A 14418-nucleotide genomic window follows, 5' to 3' on the forward strand; every position below is an offset into this window, starting at 1 on the left:
TAATATACTAAGCGGTTGGGTTCTCTCAGTTCTCGCTCTGTATATCTTGTGAAGCAAACTTTTCTTTCTTTTTCTTAGAGGAACATTCACCTTACGTTTCTTTGCTTTTTGTCAAACAGTTCTTATGCTTGACATCACTTCTATTAATCAGTTGAATCTTATGCGAACACCAACCATAGCCACCAATAGAGGCCAACTCTTAAAGTCCCTGCAACCGAACCTTATCCCTCCACACAGTAATCATATCTATCAAGAAAGGATGGAAATTGTACACCCACCACACGTTTCAGTGACCCAGAAGAAGGAGATTCAAATATCCTAATCCACTTTCTTCCACTGCGTCTTCACCACGTGGCATCAAAAGAAGAGAGGGACTATTTGATGTTACGTGCCAAAGGAAGACAAACCAAAACCATGTTTCTCCACATTAGCCTTTTGATCGATTCTCATCCGTTTCCATCTGGGTTTACTAGAATTATCGATGAAGCGAACCAGAACCAACACAAAAAAAGTTCGATCATACATGGGTAAATATGTCCAAACAGTGATACATATCCGTTGGAATCGATAAGGGGCCAAAGTAGCGTGAGGAGAACTTCTGTGGTGTCTGGTGAATCATTCAAATCCGTGGATGCCAAAGTCCCAATAACTGCCGAGGTTGGTCGACTTGGATGTTGCAAAAACAAACCCAATGTTTCTTGTTTAATGATCTATTAATCAAATAAAGTTGAGAAGTTAGATTTGAAGAGAAATAAGTGAAGATCAAGGCAAAATGAAAAGATAATTCCATACTGAATCCCACTTTTAGTTTCATATATTTTGTTCCTTCATGAGGAAATGGCAGTAAGATGCTGCTTCATCTGTCAGTCTCATCACCAGTTTCCGTTCGATATGAGTCCAGCGGTTGTAACTGCAAGAGCTCAGGCTTACCCAGTGAAACCCACTCTGTTGCCTGCGTGCAACAGAGAGAGCAGCTTTGGGTTTGGGTTTGGGTTTCTTCCTGCTAGGAGGGAGCGTAATGGGTTTAAGATCGTAGCTGCAGCTTGGCTTTCTAACTTTTCTTCTTCTCGTACTGGCTTGGACTCTCAGGTGAGTTTTACAGCTTCCTCTGGTTATTGTTTTATGCCTTTTTTATTTTTCGGGATGAATAAAAACCATTCCTTTATTTTTATATCTCTACAACCATTTTCTTCTTTTGAAGGTTCGAGTTTTGCTAAATAGTTTAATTCCGTGAATAAAATCGTAAATGAAAGCAACGGAAATGGATTCCTGCCGTCTCGGATCATTCGATGGTGGAACTTGATCACATTGAAATGATCCTTAAAACCCAGCAACTTGTTTTTTTCGGAACTTTTAACGATGATGCAATGCGAAGGACACGCTCAAGTGCTCATTGGTAGTCCAAAGTCCATTAATGGACTTAGTTGACAATCAGATCATTTCGTACTAATTCACGGGAACCCAAAGGAAAAATAGCAAATTGTACCCTCTCAAAATTGTTCCTTATTTAGTTTTTTTTTTGTTCAGGATGTTCTCTTAGTTGAGCTTAAAGTGAGTTCATATGTGCCAGGCAGCATTCACCATCCTGTTTCTGTACGGTTCCTGATGCCAAACATAGTATGAGAGGAATCAAATCTTACCGTCACCTTTGATCTTCTCCGTATGAAGGTTTTTCCTGCACACGTTTCTTAGCAACCTTGCCCTCTCTTAGTCCTCATTGAATTTCTGCCTAGTTGGACTCTTAAGGTTAGAGAGGCATAGATGGGAAAGAATTTAATATGAGTACCTTAACAAGCCCCAGAAAATGTGTTTTTCAGCAAACATACTTCTTATTGGGAGAGAATAATTATAATTATAATAAGGAACAGGAAAGGGATTAGTCACCTCAGTTATATCAGTAAGAGAGAGGGAGAGTGAGGTTCAGAGTTAAACAGTGAGAATACAAGGGACTTAAAGCCATGATCTGAAACATACTCGCTTATGTATTTTTGTCCTTCTGGATAAAACTGGTTATCTATTTGTTGTTTCAGACATGACCTGGGAAGACTTCCCTTCATCTTGTGGTATTTCTTCACAGTGTAAAAGAGTATTTTTCTTCACTTGGCTGACCACTTTGGATATGTGTTTATGTTGATTTATTTGTACTTTCATTTGAATAAAGTCCATTGCTTTGCTTAGTAGAAAGAGTGGATGGATGACTGCCTGGAAAAATATCATTCATGATTGACACAGGTTCTTGTTTCTGTTTGAGGACCTTTCAGTCTCAGGATTTATCTCAATTTTCTTGGACTGGTCCAGTTCCTGGGGACATTGCAGAAGTTGAAGCTTATTGCAGAATATTTAGAGCTGCTGAACAGCTTAATGCTGCTATAATGGACACTTTGTGCAATCCGTTAACGGGAGAATGTGTTGTTTCATACGATCCCCAATCAGATAATCAATCATTTTTGGAGGACAAACTAGTAGCAGTGCTTGGCTGCATGGTAGCTCTTCTGAACAAAGGAAGGAAGGACGTCCTCTCTGGGAGATCTTCTATCATGACTTCTTTTCGAGCTAAAGATGTACATCTTTTGGAAGATAACCTTCCACCACTTGCCACGTTTAGAAATGAGATGAAAAGGTGTTGCCAAAGTTTGCATGTTGCCCTTGAGAACTATTTGGCCTCACCTAGTGACCAGAGGATTATTATATGGAGAAAATTGCAGAGACTAAAGAATGTCTGCTATGATGTTGGTTTTCCCCGGGGGGATGGGTATCCCTGCCAGACACTGTTTGCAAATTGGACTCCCATTTATTTATCCCCACCAAAGGAAGAAGACTGGGAGTCCAAAAATTCTGAAGTAGCATTTTGGACTGGTGGCCAGGTAACAGAAGAAGGTCTGGAGTGGTTATTGGAGAAAGGATTCAAAACTATTGTAGATTTGAGATCGGAGGTTGTCAAGGATGAATTATATGAAGTAGCTATTGATGATGCAGTTGTGAGTGGAAAAGTTGAAGTGTTAAAATTATCAGTTGAAATAGGTACAGCACCTTCAATGGAGCAGGTTAAGAAGTTTGCATCTTTAGTATTGGATTCTAATAAAAAGCCAATATATCTCCACTGCCAGGAGGGAGTTCGGAGGACTTCTGCTATGGTCTCAAGATGGAGGCAGTACATCACTCGTGCTGCTTCACAGTTAATCGCATTCAACTGTGCCACCATCAATGGAATGCAAACAGAAGATACAAAGATGCACTGTGGCATGCGGGCCTCTTTAAATCTAGAAGGGATTACTCTCTCAGAAAAAGAAAATGAAAATGGATCAGCATCTCAGATATTGGATACTTCTGACAATTCCAAAGAGATATGTGACAAACAAGTACTTCCAATATTGGAGAACCATTATCCATGTGGAAATGGGTCTAGTGAAAGTCTTCTTTCTTCCCAAGATGCAACATCAACGAAGGGATATCACGCACCCTTTTCCAGGGAAATTGACCCACTCAAGTCTCAGATCCCCAGTGGCAATGTTTTCTCCAGAAAGGATGTGTCTAGTTTTTTCAAAAGTAGAAAGATCTCACCACGTACTTTTTTTGAGTACGAGAATAAAAGATTTGAGGCAATGCTGGCTTTGCGTGATAAGCCTACAAAAACAAGTCAAAACAGTGAAACTCTTGGGGCTTCTAGTATGTCAGGGTCAATGGAGTCTGGTTGTTCAAACAGGAGGTCTAGTGATAAAAGTTTATACTCAGTGTCCCAAAGAGCTTATAGCACTGAAAGATACATGGCTGGTGATACTTCTGTTAGTTCAGGTGCAAGCCTAAATTCATTTGGAAGAGGAGAGAAATATATTGACACTAAAACCAAAGGTTCTACCAGTTCTACAGCTATAAAAGAGGTGCAGAATAGCAATGGTAAAGGTCCGGTAACATCAAATACTGATGATTTGGCGCCTGTTGAAGGGAATATGTGTGCTTCTACAACTGGTGTTGTAAGAGTCCAGTCAAGAAAGAAGGCAGAGATGTTCTTAGTTCGCACAGATGGATATTCTTGTGCTCGAGAGAAGGTAACAGAGTCCTCCTTAGCTTTTACACATCCTAGCACCCAACAACAGATGCTTATGTGGAAGTCTACGCCTAAGACTGTTTTACTATTGAAGAAGTTGGGGCAAGAGCTCATGGAAGAAGCTAAAGAGGTAAATATCTTGGCATTTATTTGGAACAAACATTTTGCTTGAGTTTTCTTGTAATGATTTTCTGTCAGAGTCCAACAAGGAAATGAGAAAAATAAGACCTTGACCACTTAGGAAACCTCCAGTTTCGAAGCGCAATGCATTTTTAATCAACCATATCTACATTCTACATAGTACCGATTATGAAACGATAAATTACGTGTGAATTTTTAAGGTCCATTTTTTTATGTTGCGGTAGTAGCACAGATGTACTGCTGAGCTTGGCAAAAAGTTATAATTAATATTTTCCATGCTTCAATCTAGTAGGACCCAAATTTGATGCACAAGTTGCCCAACCGTTCCCAATTTACGTATATCAGACCAGAGATTTATGCATCAAGGTAAACAGGTAAAAATGTGGTTAAAGCCTAGATTTAAGTCAAAATCTTGGACTGTCCAAAATAATGGCAATAATTGAATATAAGTGTCCACATAATTAATCGGATATGACCACCATATTTGGCATATGCTAATTCATAAGGAGCCTTCCATATAGTTGGAACTTACCACATCATCAGCCATGTGACTAGATTCATGTGGGACATTTTGACAAGCATAGCAACATATTCATATTGCCATATCTTTGTTTTTGTTTAATATTTATTTATTCTTCATATGCATACACAATGTATATGTCAAGAGAAGCAATTAAGTACTTTCCACAGGGATAATATTTGAATAAAACTTACTTTCATAAGCACAAGGTCTGCAGTTAAACTCCCCAATTGGGCTTATAAAGACTTACTTGGGCTAGTGGGGTTAACCTTGTAATAGCCTAAGTTACAAGCTCATAAGAGAGAAGAGGGGGGGGGGGGGAAGAGAGAAGTGTGTTGGGAGGTGGTGCTTAGTCAGCACTCAGCGCATAAAAGTAGTAATAGAATGGGTCTTAACAGGTGGTGCTTGGTCAGCACTCAGCACATAAAAGTAGTAATCAAATGGGTCTTTAACTGTATAACGCTTTGAACCAAAAAAAAAAAAAAAAAAACTGTACAATGCTTGAGTTAGTTTATGATATTTATTCACAAGTAAAGAGTCCTGCTATTAGTCTGCTTAATTAGGTTAGCATACCAAGAGTGATTAGGAGTAGTATAATTACTAAATAATCTTAAGAAAAGCTTACAAGATATTTTGAAGCCGTTGAGCTATAGACTTGGCATTGTATGTATCTACAATGTTCCTTTTCTTCACTTCTTCTATTTTTTCCAAATGACTCTGTGTATTGATCCTGAACTCTTAACAGGTTTTTGAGCTTTATATTCTCTTTGGAATCTTGAACTGCATTGGCAGGCTTTCACACACATGCTGTCATTCAGTTTGTTGCAATTTGTTCCATTTACCCCCAAGACCCCTCCCTCACCACCACCACCCCCAGTTGAAAAAGATGACTGCTCTCTTTTTTCTATTTGATTTATCTTGATGATTTCTCTAGGTTGCCTCCTTCTTGTATTACGATGAGAAAATGACTGTGCTTGTGGAACCTGATCTTCATGACATATTTGCAAGAATCCCAGGATTTGGTTTTGTTCAAACCTTTTATATTCAAGACACAAGGTACTGAGTCTGGTGGTTTCAAAAGATGTTGATGATATTTCTTCATTGTTAGGTTTTTTTTATTTGATGGTTTTTTTTTCTTATTACCACTGAACACCCTGGTGCAGTGATCTTCATGAGAGGGTAGACTTTGTAGCATGTCTTGGGGGAGATGGGGTTATTCTTCATGCTTCTAATTTATTCAGGGATGCTGTTCCTCCTGTTGTGTCCTTCAATCTTGGATCTCTTGGGTTCCTTACTTCCCATACCGTATGTTTCTTACATCACTCCTAAGATTAGCATCTTTCCCTTTCTCCCTTTCATTGCATTTTTTTTTTCCTACCTCAAGTAATATTCCTCTGGCAATTTAGTTTGAAGACTACAGGCAGGATTTGAAACAAGTCATCCATGGGAACAACACACTGGATGGAGTTTATATTACTCTCAGGATGCGTCTTCGGTGTGAAATTTTTCGCAAAGGAAAAGCAATGCCAGGGAAAGTTTTTGACGTCCTTAATGAGATTGTTGTTGATCGTGGCTCTAATCCCTACCTTTGCAAAGTTGAATGCTATGAGCATGACCGCCTTATAACAAAGGTAATAGCAATGGCTGTATTAGGTAGAAAACTTTGTGGAATAGTCTATGTACAGTCATGTGCTAGATTTTATGTGGTTTATAAAATTACAATCAACTCTCTGGATTTTTCTTTATTTTAGTTTTCTTGCAACTATATCTTAAGTTACTTCATTTGGCTATAGGACCATATTATCTCATCCCGTTGGATACCAAATAAGAAAATACCTTATGTATATGGTCATTCTTACTTATTTCAGGTCCAAGGTGATGGTGTAATAGTAGCCACACCTACAGGAAGTACGGCTTATTCTACGGCTGCAGGAGGTTCCATGGTCAGCCTACAACTTCATTTTATCTGATTTCATTTTAAGTCCTATCCTACCTTTCCAAGCATTACTTCTTTTACTTTATTGGAGACTCTTCCAAATAATGTGAGCCAACTTTCAGTTGGGATAAGGCTTGGATGACGATTTGAACTTTCTTAGTTGGACTTGTAGGAGAAGCTTTCTGTTTTGCCACTCAATGGACTGTCCCAAACACCCCCACCCCCCCCCCCAAAAAAAAAAAAAGAAGAAGAAGAAAGTCCACTTTATTAAGGGTATAGTCCTTCCATGATTTTGTTTCTTTCTGATTCAAGATGCCACAAATCTGTGGCAAGTTACCTTCCATGCTGCACTAAGTGATGATTGGATTAAATTTACAATCATTGATGTGGTATTTGGTCCACTTGAAATAACATGAATGCCTTGGATATTATTTAACACTCTACCAGTTTTAACATCAACTATTCAAACCCAATTCTGAAGATCATATAAAGATGAAGGGAGGAGGTTAGAGGGTTAGGTTGTTTGCACTTCGTATAATACTGCTTGTGTTGTCCTGGGAAATCTCAGATTTCTCCAAGTATTTCCTCTTTCTGCTATAACCACAGAACATTCTTAGCAAGAAGGGCCTTCAATTGTTTTTTACGTTGAGAAGTAATCACATAAAATTTTCATACCTGTCGACAAGCATGTCGTGTGGAACCTGAATCCTCAATAGTAGCAAAATCAAATCCCAAATTGTCCTAGAATAGAAATCCGCAAGAGAGGGAGTTGGTGAGAGAAATTTTTTAGGTTCACAAGACGTGTAAAATGTAAAGGAGAAATAGCATTTGATTTTGGGGGGAATTGTAGTGAATGGTTGGGTGGGCTAATGTTGTGAAAAGATAAAGACTTTTTGTTGTGGTATGGAAGTTTTAAGGGTTGGAATGGATCTATTATAGACAGACAGAAAATACAAAGTATGGAGGAAAAACTATCTTCATGGCTATTGGCTACAATGGATGATAACTGTAGGTACATATTTAGGGTTGAAGATTACACAAAGGGTTTAGTAGTGCTTTGATTATGAAAATAATATTGAAAGAGGCTGACTCTGTTTGTTAGAATAGGTTGCTGTAACAGTAAGTTTTATTTTGGTTTAACAGAATAAAAATAGCCAGAAAATTGTGTGTGGATAAATTGCTTTTGAGTTAATCTTCAAAATGAATTGCTAATCATTGGAAAATTAGACGTTTGGACACAAATGTTCAAACTGAGCCACTGAGCTTAAACAGAAAATAGAAAGTAGACAAAAAAGAGTAGTTTAAGTTCCTTGGAACAAGGTTTAAAGCATCAGTACCAGGAGGGTGATTTTAAGAGACATCAGAAGAAGAAGAAGGAAAAAACACACACAAGCTTCACTAGATACATGTGGAAATGCTTAGGATATCTGCAAAATACAATTTGCAACATTAAAGAATATAAACAAGTAAGTGTAAAATACATCATGTAAAGAAAGGAGAACAAATTATGATGAGACAAGTGGAACCTGAAGTTACAATACATGTTGGTTAGTTTCAGCTTATATGGAAGAATAATTAAAATCTGCCTAGGAATCTATGTGGGTTTTTGGATCCGGACAGTAACAGCATGAAACTTGAGAAGATATAATTGCCGTATTTATAATTTGTGCTTAGGTACAAACATGTTTATCAGTATCACCCTTTATTATATCAGCCAATACATGTCAGTATCACAAGATATTGATATGATGAGATACATTACTACTTCTTTATTATATCAGCCAATACATGTCAGTATCACAAGATATTGATATGATGAGATACATTACTTCTTCTTTCTTATTCTTCTCTTTTATTTATTCTTTAAAAAAAAAAACCATTTATCGATACGGATCACAGTCTATCAACCAAATACAGTGTAGTACAATACTATTGATACACACCAATACACATTGATACTTCAAGTTAAGGGTATTGGTATGTTTTGTTAACATATCAAGTATGATAGGGTGTGAGATGTGCTATAGGCCACTAAAAGCTCGTGGTCACATTCAAGAATGCAGAAACCAGTTCTAAAGACGGAAATGACTACCAGATAATCTCTTTTTTTTTTTTTTTTTGGATGAATAAAAGATAGTCTCTTTTCTTGCTCTCAAGAAGCATAAAAACAAATATGACTCACCAACAAACCTTTCTTTTTGATGATTCAAGTGGCTGAAATCAGAAATTGAAGTAGAAAGTTCTCAGAAAAGGTAAGTACCGTAAGTTTTCAATCATGACGTTTTGGTTAAATCACTTTGAGAACTTGTCTCTTTATGCAAGAGATCATTACCTTAGAGTAAACAAAACCATACTTTATTATGATTTCAACTGAATGTACTTGTTTCATTCCAAGTTGTTCTCCATTTTAGTGTGTGTTCATGATAATTGTCATATATTGCGTATGTACTGTTTTTTACTCCAAAAGTATATTTTCATCCATATCTTGACCACTTTCATGTGTAATTTTAATGTATCTTGTGTATCCCCAGTGCACTTACCCCACTGATATGATACGCGATACCAATACTTTAATTGTAACAGATATATATGCTTAGCATGCTGTGTCCCAGAGTAGAATACTTATTAGAAACAATTAATCAAATGCATTACTTTTGATGGAACTGTAGAAACTGTAGAGACTGCAAAATAATTTATTCTTTTTTGGCCTAAAAGCCACAAGACAAAAGAATGTAAAAATCAGTCAACTAATTAGGATATGCTACTCTAGATGAAGGCAAATTTGCTGAACTCAACTTCTAACCTACTCAATAATTAACAAAGTTGTTTTTTCTTAATTGTTACTTTATAACGTTTCTTCTTATTTCTATATAATACTTTCCTGGGGTACCTGAATTGCAGGTACATCCTAATGTTCCTTGCATGCTGTTTACACCAATCTGCCCACATTCTCTCTCATTCAGACCTGTTATACTTCCAGATTCTGCACGTCTTGAATTAAAGGTGAACTGTTTTATTCTATTAAACAATAATGCCATTGAAAAGTTGAAACTGTTGATTTCTGTGGGGTTTTGCTGCATATTGAAGGAAAATCTATCTTAATGCATGCAAGTAAGGAGACTAGAACAAGAATAGGCAGCAGTGCAATAACTAGTGCAGGAAGCATTCTATTGGCACCATTTAATCACATTTAATCTGGGATATTAGACCAAAACAAATCTGGGATACATGTTTATTACGCTGTTGGACACGGTGCTCAGATTGCCAAACTGCCTCTGAAAGCCATCTGGTTAATTTATAAAATATTGATAAGCTGTAGTGGAGTTGGGGTTAGATCAGCAGCATAATTATTTGTATTTTCATGTTCATGTCTTGATGGAGATGCCCTGGTATTATCGTCCTGGGTTGGCAATTTTTTCCCCAGTTGTCTATATGATCTCTTCTAGTCCCTTTAGACATGAAACTTAGGGACCTTATGGTATGTGTGTTATCCTTTTTATTTTTTCAATGATAGTTGACTGTATGATACCCTGGAACTCCACAGATCCCTGATGATACACGCAGTAATGCATGGGTATCTTTTGATGGGAAGAGAAGGCAACAACTCTTAAGAGAAGACTCTGTTCGAATATCTATGAGCAAGCATCCTCTGCCAACAGTCAATAAATTTGATCAGACTGGTGACTGGTTCCGTAGCTTGATCCGTTGCTTGAATTGGAATGAAAGGCTAGACCAGAAGGCACTGTAAGGCTTGAAGTACGCATTACTTATTTCTGTTTTTAGGTGGAGTGTAAATATATGTACATAAACAGAATAAAAGTGTATAAGATAAAATACATACCTTACAAAAGGAGATCAGTAGTTCTCCTTATTTATTGGCTCCAAAGAAAGATAGGAATAGCCTGATTCTTTATTTACCTAAAATGTATTCAAATACTGACATAAATTATGTAGTAACAAACTGCCACTTTTGGCCCTTTTTGATGGATTCAGAGTTGCTCCTTTATGCTTGTAGTATGTCATTGCAAAATTGTGCATTTCTTCATTCTCCCAAATAATGAAAACATGGGTGAAGAATATCATAATTTGTCATCATTCTCATTATATGAAGTGCTCTGATTGTTGACAAGTAGAGACCTGAAAATTGATGTTTGGGCTTAGGAATCAATAGATGACTTCTTTCAGCATGTTTGCAGTTTGTCAGGTCGAAGGTCACTAATGACTCCTAACAAGCAGCCTGCAACTCAGCCTCCTGGATGGTATCACAATTAAAACCGATAAAACCCTAAAATTGATTGATCCAACTGGCTCCAAGGCCTGGTTGAGTATAAGTCCTAGGTTGGCCTTTATGCTCCCGAAGTCTCAAAGCAAACAGATAGCCGGGTTGAATTTAATTGAATTACTATATTCTGATAATACCCATAAAATAGAGTATATTGCATGCTTAGGTTGAAGTTATGCTTTGACCAAACACTACTTGAAGGACAACACGCTGTCTTGTTATTGCTTATTAGAATATAAACACCAGCAGAAGCTAAGCTATCAAGCATATACAAATCACAACCCAGAGTTGGCAGTAGAACAGGGGAGAAGGGGCAAAAATCTATTGCAGGCTAGGATATCTCACCCTAATATGACTATCTTAGGTTCCCAAGGCTAAACAAAATCAGTGATTCAATTCATTCAACCATCTTGGATGAGCAACCTTACAATGTATTTTTGAGCTGAAGCTCATAGTTTAATTAGAATCTGAAAACTCAACTTCTCTTATGATTAGAGCTAGTACAACCTTGCTGAAATTAAGAAGCATCTAAGAACAGTATTCTTAACTATAACTAACAACAAGAATTAGCTAATTCTAAGGCTACTTCGTATGCCTAGCTTTTACCCACATTTTGGCCCATTAAGGTTGGCCTGTACGTAGATAGTGCACGAAATAGAAGACCAGTGCATGTATAACCAAACTGAACGCTTATTTCCACTCAAATATGCCATGTAGGTGACTGTTTGCATCACAATTGGTTATCTGGGTATCATTAGATTCACCAAAACGGATGGTGAATTAAGGTTGAAATAAAACTTGGGAAGTGTGACAATATATAGGCCATGATTTTACTGGGATGGATTTCTTGATATGTTGATGCATTTGTTATTAAACCATACAGCAACAAGAAGCTTAACCTGGACCAAACACCACAATCAGCTAAATGACCGACCTTAAATGAAAACTGTGAAAATGTCAGACAGGGAATTAGCTTAAAATGCTAATCTGCTGGGCTTTCCAGGGCTGACCTGAGCCTGCTTCCAACCTAGTAATATTGGGTGTTATGTGTTACTCTTATTGTCTTTTTAATGCTATAATATACCTAAAATACACCTATGAAAGCACCTGAAAGTCCCAAAGCAAATATCCCAAAGGTTCTTTAGATAAGATCTTGACATGCTGAGAACAACTACCTAGAGCAGTTGGTAGAAGTTCAGAGTGCAGGAGGTCTTGATCCTCCCTCCTCCCCTATAAATTAGGCACCAAAAAAAAGAAAGCAAAAGACCTACATGCTTAAGAATTGGGAAGAAATTATCACAACTGATAAGTGAAAAGTGCGTTATATATATGCTGAAAATGTACAAAGCAACCAAAGTACAATTGGAAATCCAACATTACCTATCTTTCTACTGGGAGGGAAAACAAGCAACTGAGGTAACAACACACTTTTACCCCCGGGACTTTCTCCTACACAGGGTCAAAGAACGAAAGCCAGCAGGTTTATGCCCAACAGTTACAACTTCTATTACTAAAGCCCTCAAGTTACTAACAACATTTCTGTCACTGTATCGAAGTAAGTTGTTGTCTGTTCCTTACATGGCCCCAACAGCATGGAACCTTGGTTCTTTTGGAAGAAACTTCTGCTTGGCATAAACAGACATATAATCACCAAAAACAAATTTCGGGTAAGCATGGGGAACTTCTACTTGCACTGGGTTCATTAATTCAGGTGCAGGAGCTATGGTCGCTTTGAGAGATGGATTGTAGAAGGATGCAATGGATCTTCTGTTAGCATCTGGTGTGACCATTATACGATGCCAGACGCTCTTATATCGTCCATTGCTCAGGACCTCTATCTGATCTCCTGTGTTGATGACAATGGCATTTGGATATGGTTGGACATCAATCCATTCTCCATCCTTGTTGATTTGGAGGCCTTTCACCTTGTCATCCTGGAAGAGTAGGATTACACCCCCAGCATCGGTGTGGGCACGGAGCCCATTCACTAGCTCAGGATGAGGACAAGGTGGATAGTGGCTCACCTTGGTGCCAAAGAAGGCCTGATCTTCACCATTGAATGCCTTTTTAATGTATCCCCTGTGTAACCCCAAGTTCTCATCCATTACCTCCATCACTTTCTCAGCCAATTTCTTCAATTCACATCGATATTCAGCCATGGTTTCCCTGTCATATAAATTATAACATTCCATTAGTAATAATCAGAAACTTTAAATTGAACTCAGACAAGACCTAGTGGTATTAATCAACCAGTTTTCCGTTCCCAGTGAATTGTTCTACACTTAATATTTCAGCAGTACGCATTATCCATCACTTCTCTGAAGTTTATTCTGATTTATACTCAAGACTTTTTCTTCTTAATCCTAATAACCACACTTTGGCAAGACTTACTTGAATTCTGGCGGCTGGGATGGCCACTGGTTGTCATCTTGAAGGATGAAGATATCTTCCCAATCCAAATTCTCCAACTTCTCACCGCTATTTGCTTCCACCAAATCATTCAACATCTTCACAGGCATTGAGTTCTTGAAACCTTCTTCTCTTTCCAGCTTGTAGCAGTCTGAGCTAACTTTCTTGACCCTCTCCAAGAGCTCCTCTGGGATTCCATGGTTTACCAGCTGCAACAGTTAACAAACAACTTTAGTTTTCCATAAAAGTGAGATCCCAGGTAAAGAAACAAAGAATCTAATGGTTAATAACTTGACATCTCTACCCATGATTAACTTGTCATAAACCATGTAACTAATAGAAAATCACCTGGAAGAATCCCCATTCCTCACACCCATTTGCAATCTGAGCCATCGTCTTAGCCCTTTCTTCTCCATCAAGCTTTGAGAAATCGATCACTGGAATTGCCATAGGAGACTAAAAGGAAGATAGCAGAAGCAGAAACAATGAGTTCTCAAAGAAGAAGATGACAAGTTGGTGTTGATGGGGGGTGTTTGTCTCTCAACTAAGAACTCTAAAGAAGTGTTGTGGGTGTAAGTAGAACCAGCCCTGCCTTTTATAACAAATTTTCACTTCAAACGCACTATTATTATGTAATTTCATATATTTTTTATTACAAGAAAGCAGTTAACAGATAAAAATGTTGGACGGTGCCAACTAATTAGAGAGTACACAAGGTCAAATGCAGAAAATGGGATTTCTGGTGGAAATCCACAACCGAAGCATCTCTAAAGAGCTGAAATGCCATTTTTTTTATATTTGTTTTTGTGCTTTTTCCCTTATCTATTTCTATGGTTTGTGGAGGTGGGAATTTTCTTCTTAACCATGATGAAAAGCCTATCTTATAGTTTTTTTTTTTCTTCTTCTTCCTTGTGAAGACTTATTGATTATGGTTTTCAGTTTCTGTGCTGTTGACTCTAGCCCCCCATTAACTAGACAACCCCCCACTAGATTCTGGGTTCCCCCCACCACTTCTCACATGGATATATATGTTCTTTTAAGTATGGAAAGATATTATAATTAAACAAATGCTTAAGTAGGAGTAG

General features: G+C 37.7%; 2 protein-coding genes across 3 annotated transcripts; one reads left to right on the forward strand and one right to left on the reverse strand.

Annotated features, from left to right (window-relative positions):
- The first annotated feature begins 403 nt into the window (after window positions 1–403).
- Window positions 404–12446, forward strand: NADK2 (NAD kinase 2). Of its 2 annotated transcripts, none has more exons than XM_089157926.1 (8): window positions 404–1093; window positions 2233–4175; window positions 5641–5762; window positions 5870–6011; window positions 6113–6337; window positions 6575–6649; window positions 9544–9645; window positions 10187–12446. In XM_089157926.1, the coding sequence occupies exons 1-8, from the start codon at window positions 838–840 to the stop codon at window positions 10388–10390; spliced, it is 3069 nt and encodes a 1022-aa protein (XP_089014052.1). In that variant the 5' UTR covers window positions 404–837; the 3' UTR covers window positions 10391–12446. The 2 variants fall into 2 exon arrangements, with proteins under 2 accessions (XP_089014052.1, XP_089014043.1); XM_089157917.1 differs by having other exon boundaries at window positions 404–1089; window positions 2262–4175.
- Window positions 12447–12473: 27 nt separating this feature from the next.
- LOC149026998 (1-aminocyclopropane-1-carboxylate oxidase-like) lies at window positions 12474–13911 on the reverse strand. The gene is made up of 3 exons (XM_089157938.1): window positions 13682–13911; window positions 13316–13542; window positions 12474–13090 (listed from the first exon to the last, which is right to left on the reverse strand). Exons 1-3 carry the CDS (start codon window positions 13781–13783, stop codon window positions 12499–12501), a joined length of 921 nt encoding a protein of 306 aa, XP_089014064.1. The 5' UTR covers window positions 13784–13911; the 3' UTR covers window positions 12474–12498.
- Window positions 13912–14418: the final 507 nt, after the last annotated feature.

This window comes from Hakea prostrata, chromosome 1 (assembly GCF_041222555.1).
Source record: "Hakea prostrata isolate BN-2017 chromosome 1, UWA_Hpros_2, whole genome shotgun sequence".
In the NCBI taxonomy this organism is placed as follows: domain Eukaryota; kingdom Viridiplantae; phylum Streptophyta; class Magnoliopsida; order Proteales; family Proteaceae; genus Hakea; species Hakea prostrata.